This window comes from Gopherus evgoodei, chromosome 1, assembly GCF_007399415.2.
Source record: "Gopherus evgoodei ecotype Sinaloan lineage chromosome 1, rGopEvg1_v1.p, whole genome shotgun sequence".
In the NCBI taxonomy this organism is placed as follows: Eukaryota; Metazoa; Chordata; order Testudines; family Testudinidae; genus Gopherus; species Gopherus evgoodei.
The window spans coordinates 22811973-22834814 of NC_044322.1; the positions used below are offsets into that span (position 1 = coordinate 22811973).

The 22842-nt window shown below is 42.5% G+C and overlaps 1 protein-coding gene across 1 annotated transcript in view; it reads right to left on the reverse strand.

The window, feature by feature from the left end:
* The window catches only part of SLC36A4 (solute carrier family 36 member 4), a 246333-nt gene that overhangs the window by 198457 nt on the left and 25034 nt on the right, over window positions 1-22842 (reverse strand). The window contains 3 exon segments of the mRNA XM_030559215.1: window positions 1242-1330; window positions 2644-2734; window positions 3606-3729. Of these exon segments, the coding sequence (XP_030415075.1) occupies window positions 1242-1330; window positions 2644-2734; window positions 3606-3729 (304 nt within the window).

Genomic DNA, 22842 nt, shown 5'->3' on the forward strand with positions numbered 1-22842 from the left:
TTTTTTCCTCAAGCCAAGAAGATAGCAGTATAGTATTAATATCAATGCAATTTAGTAGTAATTCTTACTCCACTCTCCATATAAGTGGGGTCATTTATAAAAATGAATGCTTTACAAAAGTTATACTAAGAGTGGGAAATGTAGAAAATGCTTTGCACTTGCCATCCAGTTTTCTATTTTAACCAACTATTTACTCAATATGCCAAGCTGCTTGGCAATGTTTTTCTGGATCTGGCCAATCAGTACCAATGCCACTAGTACAGTAGTTCCATCACTGAAAAAACCCTGTTTCTCTTGCTTTTCCTGTCAGAAGCAGATAAATTACAGAATTTAAACTTAGGACCCTAGAGTAGCACACCTGCACTGGAACTAAAATCATTCCTTTGGATTACAAAGGTGTCTTTTCCCATATAGACTAGAAACATTGATCTGATATGAGCTCTGATACCATTAAACATTTCTCATCCATTGACTTTGCACAAGGAAACTAGAAGGAATACCTTGTTTTCAAAAAGGTTCTTGACAATGGCCCTTGATCATCCAGTCCTCTCAGCATTTTACTTTTTCTCCTCACACTGCCCAAAGAATGCCATACTTCAAAAAATGTTGGGAAGGTGGTAGGAGAGGGCATGTTAGTTACACTGAAATGTTTGTCATTTAAAATGTTCTGCCAGAGAAGCTGTTGCTTTTGGATTTTTCCCAAAATGCATCTGTCTCAGCCACTCACTTTTACTATTTGAATGTTACTCTCTCATTTCCTTTTGTATCCCATTTTTAATCTTTTTCTATGAGCCTCTCTTTTCTCCATTCTCTCTCATTTTGTTCAGACTCCTTCACTCTTAAAATTAGGGCTAAACAAATAGAATTGCAGTGTGAGAGACTGGGGTTGTTTTCCATTTATGGGTATGGAATAAGGTGCAAATCCATCAAAGATGAACCAGCCTAGTTTAGAACACATGAACAGTAAGCAGAAAATGAACTGTATTTAAACAAATATTGTTCAAGACATTCTACAAAAGATGATGCCAAATAATTAAGCATTTCTGCATGCCAGCTAAAAGCCATCATTGGTAGTTACATCAAAAGAAGTTACATGCCCCTTCCTCCAAGGCTCTGACAGATACCTCTGAAGAGATTATTGGAGCACCAAGACATTTTGCAGACCAAAGACATAAAATGAAATAGAGTAAGAAATTGAGGGAATTCAGATGCTGTAATGTAACAACTAGCTCCACATTTACCTCTGACACAGATGGTGGCTGCATCGTACCAAAATGTGCATACAATGAACAGATACAACTCCTATAAGCACAAGGCTGATTGGTCCAAGCTTTAGGGAGAAAGAAAATAGGAAATGGGGTGTAAATACCTGGAACCCTGTAAGAAGAGTAATTTTCACAGAAATATACAAGGGGGGAAAAACACTTTAAATAACATTTAACATTTTAACAAATAAGGATCACCTCCATAAAAGTTTGAAATAAATATGGCAAATAAATAAACAGCTAAGTACTGCAAGTCCAAAGAAGTTTTTATTGCTAGTTTATTTAGGACTCGTGTGACTTTTACATCAAGGACTGAGCAAAAGATGGGATGGTGAATAAAGGGAAAGAAGTAAATGTGGGTGCAGATTTCATCCCAATATCCACAATTTCACAGAAATAATTTGCCATAAAAAATTTATCACACAAAAAAGATCTGATTTTGCACATTTCTAAATGATGGTTTCAGATATCTTATTGTCACCAGCGCTAAGGGTCTTTCTGATTACAAGTTGGCATACTTGGTGCTGCTCAGTAGAGAAGATGATATGGTCCCTGCCCAGAGGACCTAAATACAATGATACATATTACAGATAAGGGAAAATACTAGGACTGGTTGAAAATTTCTCATCAGAGCTATATTTTGGAGAGAAAATTGGATTTTTGACTAAAAATTTTGCACAAAGAGTATCTGCTTTTGACAGAAAAATTCTAATTTTTTTTAAACCAAGCATCCAGAAACTGAAAAATCTTCAATTTTCAGCCAGAAATGGAACATTTTGATTTGGAAATGCTACCACACTGCCTCAAGGGAGTTTTACTTTGGGTGCCTTATGCCCTCATTCTCCTCTATAGGCCAGGCTCCCCAAATGCACTATGTCTGCCATGATGCAAAGTGTCCATGTGGTTTCCATGAACCATCTCATCAGATCAGCAAGATGGAAGATCCTGGTGTTTCATAGATGTACTCCAACTAAGGAGCCCAATCCATAGAAGAGGAGGAGGAAATGAGGACCCAAACTACAACTCACATTAGGCAGCATGGCAGAATTTCTGAACCAAAAGTTTTCAGTTCAATTTTTCACAATTTTCTTCAGGGGACAAAAACCACACACACACACTTTTCCAATCAGATCTAGAAAATGCAGTGTATAGAGATTAAGGTTACATAGTGAGCCAATGGCCAGTTCAGGAATCCCAAGTCCTAGTCTCCAGTTCTAACTAGACTCTGGAAAGGAAAACTAACATGAAGCCCTCTTCAAGCTGATACTGAAATAACAATCAAGTTACCTAGATTTTAGTTTTATCACTCTGAACTGCAGAGATGTGATAGAGTTTTCTATGCATCTCTTCCACATGTAAGAGGGAAAAAAGCTCTTACCACAATGCCTGCATTTTTTATCGCAAGTGGAAGCCCTAGAAGCCCAGTTCCAATGTTCCCTTTGAGGAGATGAGTAAGTGTTTGCACAAACCTGAAAATACAAATAATGCAGAGTCACAGTGACACTTTTGAAGAACATTCAGATAGCTTTTCAACAATCAGTTTATAGAATGTGAAGATTAAATTTATAAGCTTTAAATGTTTCAAGATGATCAAGACAGTCTTGTGAAAAATACATAGGAGCCTCAAAGCAAAAACAGATGGGATGTTCCTATCAGGGTCTGGATTTGCGTTCTGAGGGACTGAAGCCAGGTGTTCTCAGGGGAGTGATCCCTGATCTGGAATTCACTACAACTGTTGGTTCAAAACCTGGATTTCATCTTAATTGTGAGGTGAGACTCTCCTTGTGCCTGAGAGAGGAGCAACTAAGTGCAACAGGCTGATGCTGTGCTGATTTTTGCCTAAACTATCTTAAAAGTTATGCCTTTTAAATGGTTGTAGATGCAACCAGGAGCCTGACAAAGAATAACTTAAAAAATATATCAAAGAAAACTTTTCCAGATCCCCAAATTAATTTACATTCAGGTTCATTAAGCTTTATTTCCAAGGTCTTCTGGATGCTTCCCATATAATTGAAATAGTCTTAAAATAAATTTGATTTGTTTTATAATAAGAGCTCCTTGGATCCTGAGCAACTCATACTCTTAATATACAATGCAATCATTCAAAAAATGTCTATTTTATAATTAGTACACTGTCAAATTCTGGAAATTGAGGGCCTACCCAAAATAGTCCTACACCAGAGCTTGGCTTACAAAAAAACTGTCTGTGAGGATTCCCACAGCAGAATCATAAAGTCATGCTACAGTCATGGGAAAATCCCTTAAAACACAGGGATATTTCCAAAGAACACATCAAACGTAATAAATTTTAAAGAGAATGACATTTAAAACAGTACATACGTAATGCCCTCTTGATTATCAAGTTGGTAATGCTTCTCAACTGGCAACAATTCATTTTCGTACTCGTCATCAGAGATGCTGTCCGAATTCTGTTCTCCAATTAAAGGCTTCATTACTTCCATGTCTGTACAGTACAAGAAACCATTTTACTATGACCAAATTTAGAAATATTCAGTAAATGAAATAGTTTCTTATCTTTTTCTATAACTGTTCTTCTTCAGGACGTGTTGCACCTGTCCATTCCATTGTAGATGTGTGCTTGGTCAACGTGACAACTAAAAACCATTTTAGTCAGGAACTTTGGGTGAGGTCAAAGGAAAACCTTGTCTCTAAAGATTATTGTATAAGGAGGTTCTGATAATAAGGTTTGCAGTTCCCCTACTTTCTCGGCTGAGGTAATAGCAATCAAGGACACCATCTTCACAGAAAGGTATAGCAGAAATAGGTTACCAGCAGCTCAAAGAGCGGATCCATCAACTTTGCTAGAACTAAATTTAACTTCCGTGAGGGAACCTGGGTGTGTAACTGTGGATATGATCTGTCCAAACCATTCAAAAAGCTGATGATCATAGAGTTCGAAAAAAGTGATCGGTTATCGATGAAGGTGGAAAGCTGAGACACCCACCAAGTGGACTCTGGTGGAACTGAACAGCTAACACTTATTATTTCACAAACAAAAGATAGTCCAATATAAGGTTAATATGAGCTTGACCTAGGGAAATGCCTTTCTGGGTGAAGCAAATGGGAGATCACATCTGCGTCTCGTGGGAGTGACAATGGACATCTGTCAATGGAGGGTTAGTAGAGTCAAGAACCAATGTTGATGGGACCATGCTGGGGCTACAGGTATAAGGTGAACAAGATCTTGCTTGACTTTAAACAAGACCTTGAACAGAAGCACAACTGACAGGAAGGCATACAGCAGGCCATTCAACTAGGGTAGAAGGAAATCATTTGTCAATGAACCCGTGGCTGTGACTCACTCAGAAACAAAAAACATCATGTTTTGTTTTCTCTTATGGCAAATAGGTCCATGTGGGGAATCCCCCACAGTGGAAAATTGACCTGGATACATCTGGATGAAGAAACCACTTGTGGTGACTTGTGAACGACCTGCTTAGGTGGTCTGCCCCCACACCCCCGCCATATGCCTCCAGCCCCCGAGAGGTTCCCAGAGCCCACCACATCAGCTTTATGCCCCCACCCTGAGCAGTCCCCGGAGCCCACCCTCCCAGCCTCGTGCCTCTCAGCCTTGTGTCCCCAGGGTCCACCCCCAGCCCCATACCCCTCATCCTGGAGTCCCCACCCTAGTCTCATGCTCCTCACCCCCAAGGGGTCTCCAGAGCCCCCCACACACACCCTGGCCTCATGCCAACTGCTTCTAAGTGGTCCCTGGAACCCCTCACCTTGGCCTCATGTCCTCACCACCCCTGTCCTTCAGGGCCAGTCTCCAGAGCCCTGTCCAGCCCTCCCTCGCCCCAACCAGCCTCTTTCCCTCCTCAGTCCACTTCCAGTTACCCACTTCTGCCACATCCTGGCCTCCCTCCATCTCCCCAGAGTTGTTATCTGGAGTCCCCTTGGTCCCTTCCACTACCTGGAGCCTCCTTACTGCCCCTCTGCTATCCCAGCCCCCAAAGGGGCAGTGCACTGCTAGCTGGATCATAGTCCAACAGCTTCATCTCCTGGTTCTGAGCTCAAAAGTACTCAAATATTCACACTCTGCTTTGCTGTCCAGATCCCAGCCCATACCTGCTACTTGGCTCAATTGCAGGCACGGAGGATAAGTGTTAGCTGTTCAATTCCACCAGAGTCCACTTGGTGGGTGTTTCTGTGCATCCCGCTTTCAGTTTAGGGCAGTGGTTCCCAAACTTTAACAACTTGTGAACCCCTTTCGCTAAAATGTCAAGTCTCGCGAACCCCCTTCTAAAAAGAAGAATTTCCAGTGTAGAACCAATGTGAATGAAATTGTTTTTAGTTAGTCACTGTACCATTGTAACTTCTGTTCACCATTTCATTACACTTGCCATTTTGCCTACATTGTAACATTGTAACTTCTGTGCAATATTGTAACTCAAAACCCATTTTAAAATGCTGACTCCATTTTGTAGAAGGCTTGTGCTGCAGCCCCCATTTTTGCAAGCCATACTGTAATTTGATTAGTCTAGTTGAGATGTGTGAATAAGGTATGCATGGGTGATAGAATCAACCTCCTGCACCAGCCCGTCCTGATGAGATAAAGTTGAAATACCAACGGCTGAAGAACTAGACAACAGCCCTAACTCAAGCAAGAAGCATCCACCCTAAAAAAAAACAACAGAAGGAAGATCAAAGCCAGGTCCCAGGCTGACAGTCACGCCTGCAATTGACGGGTGATCAAGCAAACCCAGAGGCGGTGTGACACAGCGAGACCTAGGAACTTTGAATCCAAACTAAACTCCTATAAAAAGGGAAGGGTGAGATGAGAGACTTTGGGTAACGTTCTGCTACCAACGTCAAGGAGCATCGGTGCGCGCCCGACAGAGACCCGGCTCCTCCTCGTGCTCAGCTTTCCTGGCCAGTTAGCTGCCACGAGCTCCAATCCCAAGCTGCGAACTCAAACTGCAATCAGGACTGGTAACTATCCAGCAGCTGCAGAACATTTTGGGGTGTGTGTGTGTGTGAGTGTATGTGTATAAGCATTAAGGTATTTGCTAATAGTTACGGATTAATAATAAATGTGGCATCTTTGTCTTAACCCCTAAAACGATCCTGTGTAAGTTTGCGGGACAACACCAGGGATTTTCTCCTTTACCCAAGTATAAATTATAAAAGCAGTGATCTTGAAAATATAAAATGTGTTTTTATGACATGCTCATTAAACACTATCATTACAGTATTTTTATTACATTACGAAAATGGCAACACTCTTCTAAGATCTCACTTTCGTAGCTTGTATCACTTTCCAGTCCTTCTGAATCATGTGGCATCGGCCACTACTGCAGACAGGAGATCTGATTTCACTGATCATTCATTTATGACAATCTAAAACTACTTTCACTTTGCTACAAATTATTTTAGCTTTCATCCTTAGAGAAAAGTAATTGGATTGGTATGCACACCAGTCTAATAAGTTTAGTACCAATGCTAGATGCTTTACATGATGGGAAGTTTGTTTGGTTTCCATTTTTTCTAACCATATTTAAGAGACAGTAGCAAGACAATTTGGTTCATTTTCATAAGGAACTCAACTGCAACTTGCTCAAAAATTGTGTTTATAAAGTCATTCAGCAGCAGCAAAGATAAAGCATTTATTTTTAAAAAATTCAATTTAAATTTTTAGCATCATTACCATGTTCTGCAGGACACTTATCACCATTAGTATGCCAGACACTCTCTGGGCACACAGTGGTGTAATTGACAAGTAATGTTTTTATGCAGGACTCCTGCTCCTAGTTGTGCATCCAAAGAGATGGATGGAGGAACGACGCAGGGGTGGGGGAGAAAAGACACAACTATAAACAGAGATATCAGTAGCCGTTAGCATCGTGATGGTTCTGGTAGTTATGAAGTAGGCAGTGGCACTTTTAACTTTTGCACGTCCTGGGGAGAAAGGGTGTAGCACAGGAATGCCCAGTTTAAAGGACACTCCTTGAAGAGTTGTAGCCTGTGGGGCCTAAAAAGGTAACAGGTGCCACTGGGGTCATTTCCCTGCTGAATGAGGACTTTTGCCAGTGTAAATAGCTTCATCGGAGGCACATCATCTCAACCTTCTCAAACTGGGGCTTAAGCCCCATTTACAAAAGCCTCCAGTTCACAGGTTGTTTGTTTGACTTGTGTTAACTAGATCAATTAAATAATCTTCCTGTCTTCTGAAAGTGCACCCCTCAGTTTTAGGAAACGTCAGAAAAAATACCTCTGGCAAGCAAAAGCTAATCTCAATCCTATCTGTCTGCTATGCTGTGATAAAGAGAACACTGACAAATAGACAGAAGATCATGGAAATGCTCTTTAATCCCCAGCATTAGGAAAAAAGTTTTAAACATCTTTACAATTGGGAACATTTCAATTTACACCAAATATAGTAGCCCTATTCACTCTTGTCCATAAATTGTATAATATAATATGACAAAAAAACTGAATCTTTTCAGAGGTAATCTCACCTAGGTGTAGGTGCTGTTTGGGGCATGCAAACGTTTTCCTAGACCTGTCACATTCATCTGTAACCTTTTGCTACTCTTTTCCTTCTGTCAACTCAGGATTCTGTGATGATCATCAAAATTCTGCTCTTGTCATTCCAGAAGATGAGGCATCTTCCACTGACACTAGTTTATACTAGAGAATGAATTTCAAAAGATGGAAGTAAATATATCTTTTCTTCAATCCAGGATTGGCACCAGGACCTTTTATGGTACGTGAATACCAAGCTGTACGTTTCCAGGATGGAGCTTACCACATAACTTTTTTGAAATCAGGTCATCAGCAACAGACTTAGTGGACTCAGACTAAAATGTTGACAACATTATATCTTTTCCTGAACTTCACTGGCCTTTCATTCTGGCCCCCCCCCCCAAGAAAAATCTTTAATTAACTGTCTATTTAGAAACATTTGGGCTGACATTTTCAAGAGAGAGCTTTTGTTTGTTTTTTAAATATTAAGGAAGTTCCCATGAAGACAGGTTATTTGTCCCTCAGAAGTGTGTCTCCTGTTGCTTAATCCTCACATAAAACCACATATTGATCCAAGAGTTGTTTTCAACACTATCCTCTTTATTGTTATTTTTATTACCATACCATCTAGGAGTCCAGGACATGAATCAGAACCCCATCATGCTAGATGCTGTACAAAAAGATGGTCCCTGCCCCAAAGAGCTTACAATTCAAGTACACAACAACAAGAGACAATTGATGGATGCAGACAGATCGGAGTATCAGGAAACGAGACACTATTGTTCAGCATGCTAAACCATGGTTCCAGCGCACCAACAGCTCAACCATTGTCCATATTTTTTTACGCAACACAGCAAAGGCAATTTTAAAGAGAGATCTGAAGGAGATGAGGTAGTTTTGCAGATGTTTATGGGGGAGCTTCTCCCAAGTGTGAGGGGCAGTATCAGAGAAAGCACAAAGCTGCCTATTTGAAAATGTAACAAGTGAGCGTTCAAGGCTGGCATCACTGGCCAGATGTGGGAATCAACATCTCAGTAGTGAAAGAGATTATAGGTAGGGCAGCGATAGGCTGTGAAGGACCTTGAAAGCAAAAACAAGAAGAAGATTATGTTTGATACAATAGAGAACAGGGAGCCAGAGGAGACATGGAGAGAGAGGGGTGACATGGTCAAAGTGATGTGCTAAGAAAGTGATCTTTGACCCAGCATTCTGAATGCACGTGAGTTGGGCAAGATTGCATTGTCAAGGCCAGAGAAAAGGATGTTTCAGTAATCAAGATGTAAGATGATGAGAGCCTGGACAACAATTCTAGCTGTGTGGATGGGTAAGAAAGGCCATATCTTAGAGATGTTATGCAGAAAGACTATGCAAGATTTAGACTTATCTTACATGTAAGAACCTAGAGAGGAGTCCAAAAAAAAAGGATGCCTAGATTATTGGCCTGAGTGACAGGCAGGGTGGCTAAGAAGGAAGGTAGCTGAAGATGGGGAAAGAAGGGGAGATTAAGACCTGTTTTAGCCATGTTGAGCTTGAACTGACCCCTACGCATCCACAAAGATGCCAGAGAAACAGAGATTTTTAATTTGCACAGAATGAGACAGGGCTAGAGCACAGACACTGAGCTGCAAGTTGTCAGCATAGAGATGGTAGTTAAATTTGTGCATGCAAATAAGATTGCCAGAGATAAAGTGCAGAGGGAGATAAGAAGGGGATCAAGAAGAGAGCCCTGTGGAAACCCCACAGAGAGCTGGAAGGGGGACTAGGAGGATCTTCTGAAGGAGTGATTAGAGAGGTAGGAGTAGAACCAGCAAAGGATAGAGTCACAGAAGCGAAGGAAGGACAAGATGGATGGATGGATCTAGACTGTTCTCAGTGGTACCAGATAACAGAACAAGGAGTAATGGTCTCAAGTTGCAGTGCGGGAGGTTTAGGTTGGATATTAGGAAAAACTATTTCATTCATTAGGAAGGTGGTGAAGCACTGGAATGGGTGGTGGCGGAATCGCCTTCCTTAGAGGTTTTTAAGGACAGGCTTGACAAAGCCTTGGCTGGGATGATTTAGTTGGAGATTGGTCCTGCTTTGAGCAGGGGGTTGAACTAGATGATCTCCTGAGGTCCCTTCCACCCTGAGATTCTATGATTCTAAGATTTCAAGAAGAACAGTTTGGTCTATAGTATCGAAGCCAACTGACAGGTAGAGGAGGAGGAGGATGGAGTACTGGTTCTGAGCGGGGCTAGGAAGAAGTCATTAGAAGCTTTGGTGAAAGCAGTTTCATTTGAGTACTGGGGTGAAAGTCAGACTAGAGAGGGTCTAGGATTGAACTGAAATAGGAACTTCAGACAGAAATTGTAGATAGTGCATTCAATGAACACAGACACGAAACAGAGAAGGGACATAAGTGATAGTTGGAGAGGTAAGCTGGATCAAGGGTGGAAGGTTTTTTAAGGTGGGTGATACTAAAGCATGCCTATATTGTGAAGGGATAAAACCAGGGGAAAATGAGAGATTAGAAAAAAGAATATGGGAGGGAATGAGTGGGCCTGAGAGAGATCAGGAGATGGGATAAGATGGGATCTCAGAGGCATATGGAGAGGCAAGAGGAGATAAGCAGATAAGAAACTTCCATGTCTGTCACAGGGGAGAAGAAGGAGAGAGTTATAGGAGGGGAAGAGTAGGCAAGCCAAGGTGAGCAGAAAGGATCACATTTTATTTTGTCAGTTTTCTCTTGGAAGAAATTAGTGAGCTCCTGTTCAGAGAAAAAAAGTGGAAGTAGGAGGAGGGGAGGGGTTGAAGAAGGTTTGAAGAGTTAGTCAAAGGTGCTGAAAAGCTGTCTGGGATCATGAGCATGTAATTCAATTAAGTTGGAGATGTAGAATTGTTCAGCTAGGAAAATGACAGAACTAAAGGAGGAGAGAACAAATCTGTAAGCTTGGTCACAGGATTTCCATCAGAGACACTCTGCAGTGCAAGAGCAGAGGAAGCAAATGTTGGGGGTGAGCTGGTGTTGGGGTATGACATGGCAGACCTTGCAATGGGAGAGACAGGTAGAAGAGTCCAGGGTGGAGGAGTCTTGTGTTAGTTTACTGGAGAAGTTAGATTGTATTAGCATGAGCAGAGCTAACCACCTCCTGGAAAGTCCACTCAAAAGCCTGAACTACTGCAACATCTTCCTCTCCCCATGAAACCCACATTGCCTCACTCTAGTCTACACAAAATGCTACAATGACAATAATCTTTCCTGCCAGTTTTGATCACATAATTCCCCTCTCTGAATCCCACCATTGTTGCAACAAATTCAAACTTCCTGTTATGACTTTCAAAGCTCTACCCATCCCTACTTATCTTAGATTTCCATCACTCCCCCATCTCCTCAGCAAGCACAACGTTCCCATCATAGACTACCATTTGTCAGCTTCTTACATAAAAATTTCTATGTGGTACCTGTGATGATATAGGCCTATAAGGCTTTATGGAAATATGCTTAGAATGTGTTTTATGCTACATATGCCATGTAACATATCTCCATAAAGGTTATGATCTACTGAATGTATTAATCTTATTTGCATCCATATATAATTTTCGTATTCAACATTATGAATGTTGGCTGGGTACTGGCTTGATTTCTAAATAACCTTAGTAGAGCATTTGGTCAGTTGCTGGAGAAAGGAATGTTGAAATTGAGTACCTAATCAAAAAACACTTAAAGAACAACGGATCTTGGAATGCTCCAATCCACATAAGAAGTCTACTTGAGGACGTTCAAGGTAGTATGTAAACAATGGATGCTACCTGTAAAAACTGTGAGTCATGCATGGATATGTGACTTGCCCAGGTGACTCCTAAACTCCATCTTGGAGCTAAGCAGCAGCAGAACACCTTTTGGAGGTTGTGGTGGAAGGCATTTCTCAATCGGACTTAAAAAAATCCTCGCTCCCACTCATGGATGAGTGGAAGTCTTGGATTGGCCAAGAGGATGAGTGATGATCTAGGGACCACAAAGTCTAGGCGTCACCAACAGGAAGAGAGGGAGTCAAACACAGAAGACACAGGAACCCTGTCTCCTTTCCATGTCTTCAACATCTGGAACTCAAATTGCATTCATCACAACTGTTACTGATGTCTGCTTAAGAACAGTTTATAGCTCAGATTCTCATCCTCAAAGTGACTGATTTAAACTGAAGTTCTCAGCAACAGATTCTCACTTGAATACAAGCCATTTTTTAAACATTTTGTATATGTGGCAGACATCTTGACTTCATAGTTTGTGATCCTGTCTAGAAGGCTGAATATGTTTAGTTCAAAGAGAATGTTAATGGCTTGTCTTCACTTATCTATAAACTTGTTGATTGCTATCACATTGCATTATGTATGTCCCTGTAATTAAAAACCCCCAGACAAAAGTATGTGTCCTGTATGAGGTGGGGGCATCATTTTTAGGGGGGAAGCGCTGGCCTTACAGGTGGGGGCAGTGGTGTCTCTCACACGCACACACACACACACACACAGCCAGCCCAAGGCCCCTTTAATCCCTGAGTGCTGGGCTCAGAGTCGGGGAGAAGCAGGGCTGGGAGGCAGGCTCCAGCTGCTAGTCGCAGCTGGGCTGGGGAGGGATAGGTCTTCCTCTTTCCCTGCTGGGGCTGCTCCCAGGGGCAGGTCAGACCAACTTTTGGGAACCTCTGAAGGCAGCACCAATGCTAAGCAGCAGCACAGACGGGTGCATGGCATGGTATTGCCACCCTTACTTCTGTGCTGTTGCTGGCAGTGGTACAGAATTAAGTGGCCATGCCAGACCCTCACTTCTGCACTACTGCTGGCAGCAGCACTGCCTTGGAGCTGGGCTCCCAGCCAACAGCTGCCACTCTCCGTCTGCCCAGCTCTGAAGGCAGCAATGCCACCAGCAGCAGTGCAGAAGTAAAGGTGGCAATACCACAATTCCCCTACAATAAATCTTGCAGAAACCCCCCCTTCCCCCAAGGCCTCCTTTTGGGTCAGGACCCCCCCAGTTATACCACCATTAAATTTCAGATGTAAGTATCTGAAACGCTGAAATTTACAATTTAAAAAGTCCTATGCCAATGAAATTGACCAAAATTCACTGTGAATTTGGGAGGGCCCTACATATTATAATTTAATTGCAGGCAATTGCATTACGTATATAACTGTAAGTAAATTACTTGTGAAAGCCAAGAAATAGAATGCTAACTTCAAAGCAAGGATTTTTGTGTTCAACAATGGAAATTCATAAACTCAATCTGCAATTGCTACTCATCAGAACCCACATGGTGAAGACATTGTTCAGATTGTCTTCTGCGATCAGGATCTATAAATACTGGTTTAAGGGAATGATCCTGCATCTCTGGACTGGGTGGAATACTCAGCACTTGGACAGAGATCCCCAAAGTTAGTTTGGATAACCCTGAGAAACTTAAGAAAATTAGTGGATCAGCACATCTCTGCTATCACATTGGACTTACAAACTTTGACTCACCTGTTAACCTGTTTTACCTGCTTTAATCTCCGAATAACTCATTTCTTTTTCTTAGCTAATAAACCTTTAGTTAGTTTACTAGAGAAATTGGCAGTCAACGTTGTTTTTGGTATGAGATCCAGAGTATCCATTGACTTGGAGTAAGTGACTGACCCTTTGGGGTTGGAAGTAACATAATGTGAGGAGATTATTGGTCTTAATAGTCTTTCATCACAAAATCCAGTTTGTCTGGGTGGTAAAGAGGGGCTGAGGAACCTATGCAGGATATCTGTAGTTCTGTGGTAAAACTAATATAAGAGCATATTTGTTATTGGCTTGAAATCTAATTATAGAATATACCACGAGTTTGTTTTCTGACAGTCTGAGCTGAGATTGGCACTCTCAGTTGTAAGCCATACAAGAAAGCATGACATAGCTGATTATCTGAATTGAGATTTTACTTTGTTTTGCAATTTATATAGATACCATCATTGTGATTATCTGGGTGTATTCCACAAATAAAAATGAAATGTTGCTAAGCTAACAATTAGGACAAATCAAAAACACCCGCAGCAATGAGTGGGATAAATTTACCCTGGCTTGGAAAAAAAATCCAGTGGAAACTAATTTTGCACTGAAGTCTTATTTAAAGGAGCCAACCGGGGCCTGCCACAAGTTTCTCCCAACCCTGTTTTCAACTCTTGTGAAAGAAAGAAGAAGCTTTCCATAAGAGTGTCAGGGGCGCAAAGAGGCAATTATCAAAATTGGCCTGAACTTATCCATTCAAGACTTCATAAGTATACTCTTTCAATTGCACCAGGAAAGAGATTAAGAGCCAGGATGGAGCTCTGAGTTGTGTTTAGGACAGTTTACCCTACTAAAGAAGTTGTGGACTAACAGGGGTTATTATCCTAAGTAGAACATATTATAAACAGCCCAGTCTGGAAGCAATAATGTAACAAGTATGGAAATAAGTAACTCATCCACTCTACCCATATCAGCCACACCATCAGGGGATCGTTCAGCTGCACATCTACCAATGTGATATATGCCATCATGTGCTAGCAATGCCCCTCCCCCATGTACATTGCCCAAATTAGACAGTCTCTACGCAAAAGAATAAATGGACACAAATCAGATATCAGGAATTACAACATTCAACAACCAGTAGAAGAACACGTCAACCTCCCTGATCACTCAATAACAGACTTAAAAGTGGCAATTCTTCAACAAAAACACTTTAAAAACAGACTCCCACATGAAACTGCAGAACTGGAATTAATTTGCAAACTGGACACCATCAAATAAGGCCTGAATAAAGACTGGAAGCGGATGAATCATTACAAAACCTAATTTTACCATACTAATTTCCCCCTACTGTTACTCACACCTTCTTGTCAACTGTTTGAAATGGGCCACCCTCATTAGCACTACAAAAATGATTTTCCCTCCCTTGGTATTCTACTGTTAATTGAATTGTCTCGTTGGACTGACCCCCTGCATCTTTTCATGTACTATGTATTAATGTACCTGTTACTGTATTTTCCACTCCATGCATCTCATGAAGTGGGTTCTATCCCATGAAAGCTTATGCCCAAATAAATGTGTTGGTCTCTAGGGTACCATAAGGAGTCCTCGTTGTTTTTGCTGAAACAGATGAACATGGCCACCACTCTGAAATTAATCAAAGTGTTGTTCAGAATTTTTGACACTAAAGAAGTAAAATCTAGAAAGATTTATTATAACAAACTAAAACATCACAAGATACCATTGACGTTCAAGGAACAAAGATGTAGAAAGGATTTCAACATCAGAACCTAGTTCTTGAACAAGAATCATAGAATATTAGGGTGGGAAGGGACCTCAGGAGGTCATCTAGTCCAACACTCGGCGCAAAGCAGGACCAAACCCCAACTAAATCATCCCAGCCAGGGCTTTGTCAAGCCTGACCTTAAAAACCTTTAAGGAAGGAGATTCCACTCCCTCCCTAGGTAACCCATTTCAGTGCTTCACCACCCTCCCCGTGAAAAAGTTTTTCTTAATATCCAACCTAAACCTCCCATACTTTACCATTACTCCTTGTTCTGTCATCTGCTACCACTGAGAACAGTCTAGATCCATCCTCTTTGGAACTCTCTTTCAGGTAATTGAAAGCAGCTATCAAACACTGCCCGCCCCCTGCTTATTCTTCTCTTCTGCAGACTAAACAATCCCAGTTCCCTCAGCCTCTCCTCATAAGTCATGTGCTCCAGCCCCTCAATCATTTTTGTCGCCCTCCACTGGACTCTTTCCAATTTTTCCACATCCTTCTTGTAGTGTTCTAGTTCAGTTTTTTAATATGTGGGGAAGCGATGGGGGAAACTCATGCATGCAAGTAAAACATAAGAATATGGTTAAATGGAAACCAATTCTGAAATTTTAGATAAAACCACTAGAGATTTGCACACTTTTTGAGGGAAGCACAGATTTCCATTTTCCCTAGTTATCAATATTCCATCATCCACAGCCAAGGAAATTACAGCTGTTCTTTTGCCTCAGCAAAGACAGCAAAATCAGAACGATCGATTATGTAGCATAATTTCTCTGGGTTACAACATTTCTGCTCTGGGAAAGAAATGAAATGGCAGTTATTTATAAACTGTTGAATAATATCTAGTTTACATTATGAAGAAAACTTCTATGGTACAAAGAACCATATCCTCCATGAGTATGCTGCAGATGAACTATATTGCAGTCTTCTCTTCACTCATGTTCCGTACCAAGAAAAAAAAAAAAGGAAAAGGAAGGGAAAAAAGATTTACTATACAGTTACTCCTGATCAAGATGCAATGCATGAGCCATTGAAATCATATGCCTAAGGCAGCTGCCTTTTTACATCTTTGTGCTTACCAGTCTTCACAAGGAGTTCAGCCTTAGGAGGTGAGGGAGCTCAGCAGGAGAAAACAAGGAGGGAGCCTCTCTCCTGCAGAGGTACTGAGCTTAAGCAAATATTAATTTGTATTGCAGTAGCACTCGAAAGCCCTGATCTGCAGTCAGGACCTCATTACATATTGTACATACACATAATGAAGACAGTGCCTGCTCCAAACAGCTTACAATTTAATTAGAAAGTATGAGACACAACTGTTGGATGCAGACAAAAACAGCACAAGGTAACGGTGAGACAATTATGAATGGTATAATAAGAAACAGCACATCAGCTGCTTAAGCCATTGTCAAGTATTTTGCAGTCTTCAATGCAAAATAAGTGAGCTTTAAGGAGAGATCTGGAGAACTTAGTGGCTTAGAAGATTTTTCTTTAAGGAACCTTCTCTCGTATTAAAATGTAAGCACAGGAGAAACCATGAAGGTATTGGTGTGAGAAGAAAAAAAGATTGATAAGGAATAACTACTTCTTCCTCTGCTATTTTTCAGCCTGAATAGGTGAGTAGTGCAGCAGCTCAGCCAAAGTTCAAGAAAAGACATTAGTCTCTTAGTGAAATAGAAAAGTTTTAGCTTATTTGTTGTTTTTGTCCCTCTTTAATCAGTCAAAGTACTCTGGCTTCTTGATAGCAGCATCCTCTTCAGATAAAGTCGATCAGCCACTCCTTGACTATGGTTATCATTAGGCACTAGCCAGCCCTGCTGTGGCTAAATCAGGGTTGTTGATGGAAGAGTCGAGAGCATCAGAGGCAGCACAGGCAATTCTGCTGTTTAGAGAGACCTGCAGTGGAAACCTGGGCTTCACATTGGCCAGGAATTGCAAAAAAGCCTGAGATAAGCTTGTAACAAGGCCTCAGGAGCCAAAGTCCTAGACCTTTTCTACTGGCATATTAGCCACAGGCATAGTTTATATTGTTATGAATCCCTAACACCGGCACAATTTCCCCCAGTTTGAAAGTTATGCAAATCATGCTGTACTGGTATAAACTTTGCCTACACTAGGTGTTTGCTCTTGATGCAGCTATATTAGAGTCTAACTGCTCTCAGATTTGGAAAGGCTGCAATCCGTAATTTATTTTTGTTAACTCGGTGGAACATCACTTGTTCATCGACTTGGGTTTCCAGAGTTACTGAATATTGTGAATTATTATGATTAACAATCATTTAAACAAGCAAGAACAATACATTCTAAAAGGAGTTTGTTTTAAGAATTGTACTTTAGGTGCCATCTGACTCCTTGTTATTTATAAAGTAGTGCCTTAATGGCAAAAAAAAAAATTAGGGGTATGGAACGAAAGATTAATAAGACTTGGACTTTTCAGCCTGGAAAAGAGATGCCTAAGGGAGATAATGATAGAGGTCTATAATATCATGACTGGTGTAGAGAAAGTAAATAGGAGGAGTAAATAACACTTCCTTAACACAAGAACTAAGGGTCACCAAATGCAATTAATAGTTAGCAGGTTTAAAACAAACAAAACAGCCAGTCTGTGGAACTCTTTGCTAGAGGATCTGTGAAGACCAAGACTATACCAAGGTTAAAAAAAGAACTAGGTAAGTTCATGGAGGATAGGTCCATCAATGGCTATTAGCCAGGATGGGCAGGGATGGTGTTCCTAGCCTCTTTGCTAGAGGCTGAGAATGAGTGACAGGGGTTGGATCACTTGATTACCTGTTCTGTTCATTCTCTCTGGGGCACCTGGCCTTGGCCACTGTCAGAAGACAGGATACTGCACTAGATGGACCCTTGGTCTGACCCAGTATGGCCACTCTTATGTTTGTAATGTACCAGTAAATGCTCTCTATGCCAATTACAATTACAATAAGTTTTAGGGTACATCTACCCTGTAATGTAAACCCAGGGTTAGTGGGACTCAAGTCAGCTGACCTGTTAGGGAACCCTGGGCTTGAGCATCTAAGTTGTTTTTTAACCCCACATAAAGACTTTTCTAACCGATACTCAAACCTGGGGCTCTAGTGTCCATACTAAAGCATGCAGACCTGAGTCAATCATATCCCAAAGTTTTCAGCAACCCCTTGAAATGTGATCACTCTAACGTTAGAGTGCATTATGGGAAAACTGCACTGCCCATCCAGCACATTACAGGAAGTTTGAACAACCCACCAAACACAGCCTGCTGAGTAGTCATTTTGGTCTGTGCGCTCCAAGCAACCGGAGAAGGCACCTTCTAACGAAGTTCTCTTGCTTGTGCTTTCACTGCTTTGTCAGCCAACTGGCAGAGCATCTGCAAGGCACATTTCAGCCACCTTTTCTGTCCCACCAAAGGTACCTGATGCAGCTGCATGAGAAGTCTCTTGGCATCACAGACTTACACTGGCAGATGCCGTTCAGTGTAAATGGCATAGCCCCCACATAGACTGCAGCTTCTGGTGCAGGACTGCAAGCGCAGACCAGGGGATCACATAGTCATCCACACCTGAGATGACTAGCAATGGATTCAGAAATTTTGCAGTTGAAGAAAGCCAAATTTCTAGAGCTTGAGAGCAGCTTTCCCCCCACCCTTCAGTGTAAAGAGACAACTGAGGTCACCCTTGCTGGTCCAGAAGTGGGTTGCCATAACCATCTGGAAGCTGGCTACTCCAGACTGCTACGGGTCCACTGGCACTGGTGGGGTTGGAAAGTCGACTGTGGGTTAAGCAGTGGCAGAGGTATCTGAGCCAATCAGGCATGTGGTTTACCCCACGGTGGCAGTCATTAAACATATCCCTGAAGTAATTGCTAGCTTTGAGAGAATGGGGTTGCTTAACTATGTCAGGACCAGTGCTGGGAGTTGTATGCTCACAGTTTGCCCATCTCAAGGAGCATAAGTACAGAAACCACGAAGGGTATTACTCCATTGTTACACCAGCACTAGTGCACCACAGAGGCAAATTTATGAAAGTCACCTTGAGCTGTACTGGAAAAGTTCACAGTATCACAGTGTTTCGCCACACAGGAGTCTACATTCATAGACAAACTGGGACACTATTCCCACCACAACTGTCATAAATGGTGCTGCTGTCCCCACTGTTACTCTGGGGGACCCTCAAACTTCCTCCAGAACACACAAAGGTAGGGCCACACCCAGCTGCAAAGGGACACGGACACTGAGATAAGCTCTGCCTAGGAAGACTCAGCTCGGGGATTGCCCAGCACTCAAATGCATGCCCCATCTGGGGTGTAAACCCAAAATTGTCTGGTCTTGCACTGCCCAGAAATCCATACAGCATAAGCTCATGAAAATCGTCCTCCACCCCCATGCGGAGGAAGATACGCACAACTTTTTGCTCCCCAGTTATGAACTGCATACTGGTTTACAGAAAACAAAAATATAAGTTTAACTACAAAGAACAGATTTTAAGTGATTATAAGGGATAGTAAACAGATCAAAGTTGATTACTGAGCAAATAAAGCAAGCACAAACTAAGCTTAATACACTAAAGAAATTGGCTACAAGTAGTAATTTCTCACCTTTAAAGTTGTTTTAAGCAGGTTGCAGAGATTCTTGAAGACCAACTTCTTTTGCTTACAGCTTAGAATTCCAGATATTCCTTTCACAGACCAGACACCTTCTAGCCTGGGTCCAGTCCTTCCCCAGTTCAGTCTTAGGTGTTTTTAGCAGTCATCTTGGGCAGGAATTCAGTGAAGAATCAACCCTGATTAACTCACACCCCAGCCTTAAATAGGAGTTACATATTGCGAGAATCCTTTTTTCCCAGTTTGATCCCCATCCTCTACTCATGGAAAGATACTAGCAGTCCAAGACAGTGTCCAGTACCTGGTGACATGATCACATGACCCTGCAGTGTTAAAGCAGCATCCCAGGAAGCTTTTCAGTGAGGTGGGAGATTAGCTTCTTCAATGTCCTAGTGCCCTCCCTAATGGCACATTGACTAACCAGCCAGACTGATTGCATTTTGTCTGGTGGGTGTTCCCCCAGTGGCAATCACTTTTGTAATTGATACATAGTCCATATACCTAATTTCAGATATAGAAATGATACATGCATACAGATAGGATAATCATATTCCGTAAATGATAAGTTTCCAATGATACCTCACAAGACCCCATCGTGTATAAAACCTATTAGTTATGCCATATTCATATCATAAGCATATTTCTGTGAAGAATATGGGGTATAGTGGCATACCCATCTTTACATGTTTTCCCCTCACTTGAAAGCGCAAGGAGGGTGAAGGGGTGACGGGGAGAAAGGTCCACCAGTATGAGGCTGAAGAATGAAGGAAAGATATATGGGATTTAGTTGCCCTGCTCAGCCCCTCATGAGTCTTGGGGCTGCCCCAACATGGAGTTGTCGAAGCTACTGCTGGATTGAGGATACATTGCCGGGTGATCACGTCATGGTATTGGGAGGCAGCAGATGGTATTCTTGCAGCCATTATGGACAGCAGTTGCTGAATCAGTTCTGTCTTCCTCCCTTAGGCCTGGTCTGCACTAACAGTTTACGTCGAATTTAGCAGTGTGTGATGAAGTGGGACTGTTCTTAATGTTTCCTCTAAATACTGTGTGGGTACCTCAGTTTCTGGCCAACACTCTGTCTCCTGGCAACTAATGGCCCACGCCCTTCCTCCCTGCAAGGGGATGCTAAAGGTGTGGGAGAACAAACACATCAGGTGACCTCCTGGCCCAGGAAAGAGAAAGGCCAGAAAGGAGGGGCTGGAGGGATTTTCAGTTGGGAGCTGCCTGGGGATGAGAAGAGAGTGCAGACGGGGTTGTCTGGCTCACTGGGCCCCAGAATGGACCCAGCTGAGGGGTCCCATTCTCTGTACCTACAAGCCCTGTTTTGGACCACGTTCCTGTCATCTAATAAACCTCTGTTTTACTGGCTGGCTAAAAGTCACATCTGACTGCGAAGTGGGGGTGGAAGACCCTCTGGCTTCCCCAGGACCCCGCCTGGGCGGACTTGCTGTAGGAAGCTCACAGAGGGGCATATGCTGAATGCTCCATGGTCAGACCCAGGAAGGTGAAGCCGTGTGAGCTTCTTGCCCTAAGACAGTCTGCTCCAAGGGAAAGAAGGCTCCCCAAAGTCCTGACTGGCTTTGTAGGGAGCAATTCCAGAGCATCACCTGGGGACTCTGTGACACAGTGTTAAATCAAATTAACCCTGCACCTGTCCACACAATGAAGCCATTTACTTCGACATAAAGGGGTCTTAAAAATTTATTTCTGTACTCCGCCCCTATGAGGGGATTAGCACTGAAATAGATATCGCCGGTTCGAATTAGGGTTAGTGTGGACGCAATTCGACAGTATTGGCCTCCGGGAATTATCCCACAGTGCACCATTGTGACTGCTCTGGACAGCACTTTCAACTCAGATGCACTGGCCAGGTGTACAGGAAAAGCCCCGCAAACTTTTGAATCTCATTTCCTGTTTGACCAGTCAAGCTCATCAGCACAGGTAACCATGCAGTTCAAGAATCAAAAAAGAGCTCCAGCATGGACTGTACAGGAGGTACTGGATCTGATCGCAGTACAGGGAGATGATTCCATGCCATCAGAACTACGTTCCAAAAGACAAAATGCAAAACCTTTGAAAAAATCTCCAAGGGCATGATGGAGAGAGGCGACAACAGGGACTCAATACAGTGCCTTGTGAAAGTTAAGGAGCTCAGACACGCATACCAGAAAACTAAAGAATCAAATGGACGCTCTGGGGCAGAGCCGCAGACATGCTGCTTCTACGCTGAGCTGCATGCAATTCTAGGGGAGGTGGGAGGGGTGGCACCACTACCCCACCTTTGACCGTGGATTCCGAGGAAGGGGTATTCTCAGCTATGTCTGAGAATTTTGCGGACGGGGAAGATGAGGAGGAGGAGGAGGAGGAGAACGACCTTGAGGAGAGCACACAGCACACCATTCTCCTCAACAGCCAGGAGCTTTTCTCACCCTGACTGAAATACCCTCCCAACCCTCCCAAGAAGGGACCTCTGGTGAGTGTACCTTTGTATATATAATACATGGTTTAAAAGCAAGCTTTTTTAATGATTAATTTGCCTTGAGGACTTGGGATGCATTTGCAGCCAGTACAGCTACTAGAAAAAAGTCTGTTAACGTGTCTGGGGATGGAGCGGAAATCCTCCAGGGACATCTCCATGAAGCTCTCCTGGAGGTACTGTAAGAGCCTTTGCATAAGGTTTCTGGGGAGAACCAGCCACGCAGTGGGGGGAAGGGGTAAAGCGATCATCCCAGAGAATTGGGGGGGAGGTTACTTTGGTTTCTGCTGCTACACGTTAACACGGAAACTGCAGCACTCAACGGGCTTTGCTTGGTATGGGAAAGGAGGGCGCTGCTTTTATGAAAGTTGCAGAAGCTGAAAGACTATGGCTTGCCATGGCCGCCTGCAAGCCAAATTCTATTGCCCAGCCCTGTGTCTGTGATCTCTAACACCAAAGCCACAGGCACTCAATATAAGATGCAAAATGCAACCTTGTACCAAAATCACGTGCAATGCAATGTGAATAGTGTTGTTCACCGTGAAAGAGTGTACCCATTGTTCTGTAAAATGTATCTTTTTAAATACTTCTCTCCCTTTTTTCCCCTCTCGCAGCTGCAAATTTTTCAAGCCTCCCTCCTACATCCCAAAGACTATCTCAGATAAGGTGGTGAAAAAAAAACACTTGCACAATGAAATGTTCTCTGAGATCATGCAGTCGACCCGCAATGAAAGAGCTCATCTGA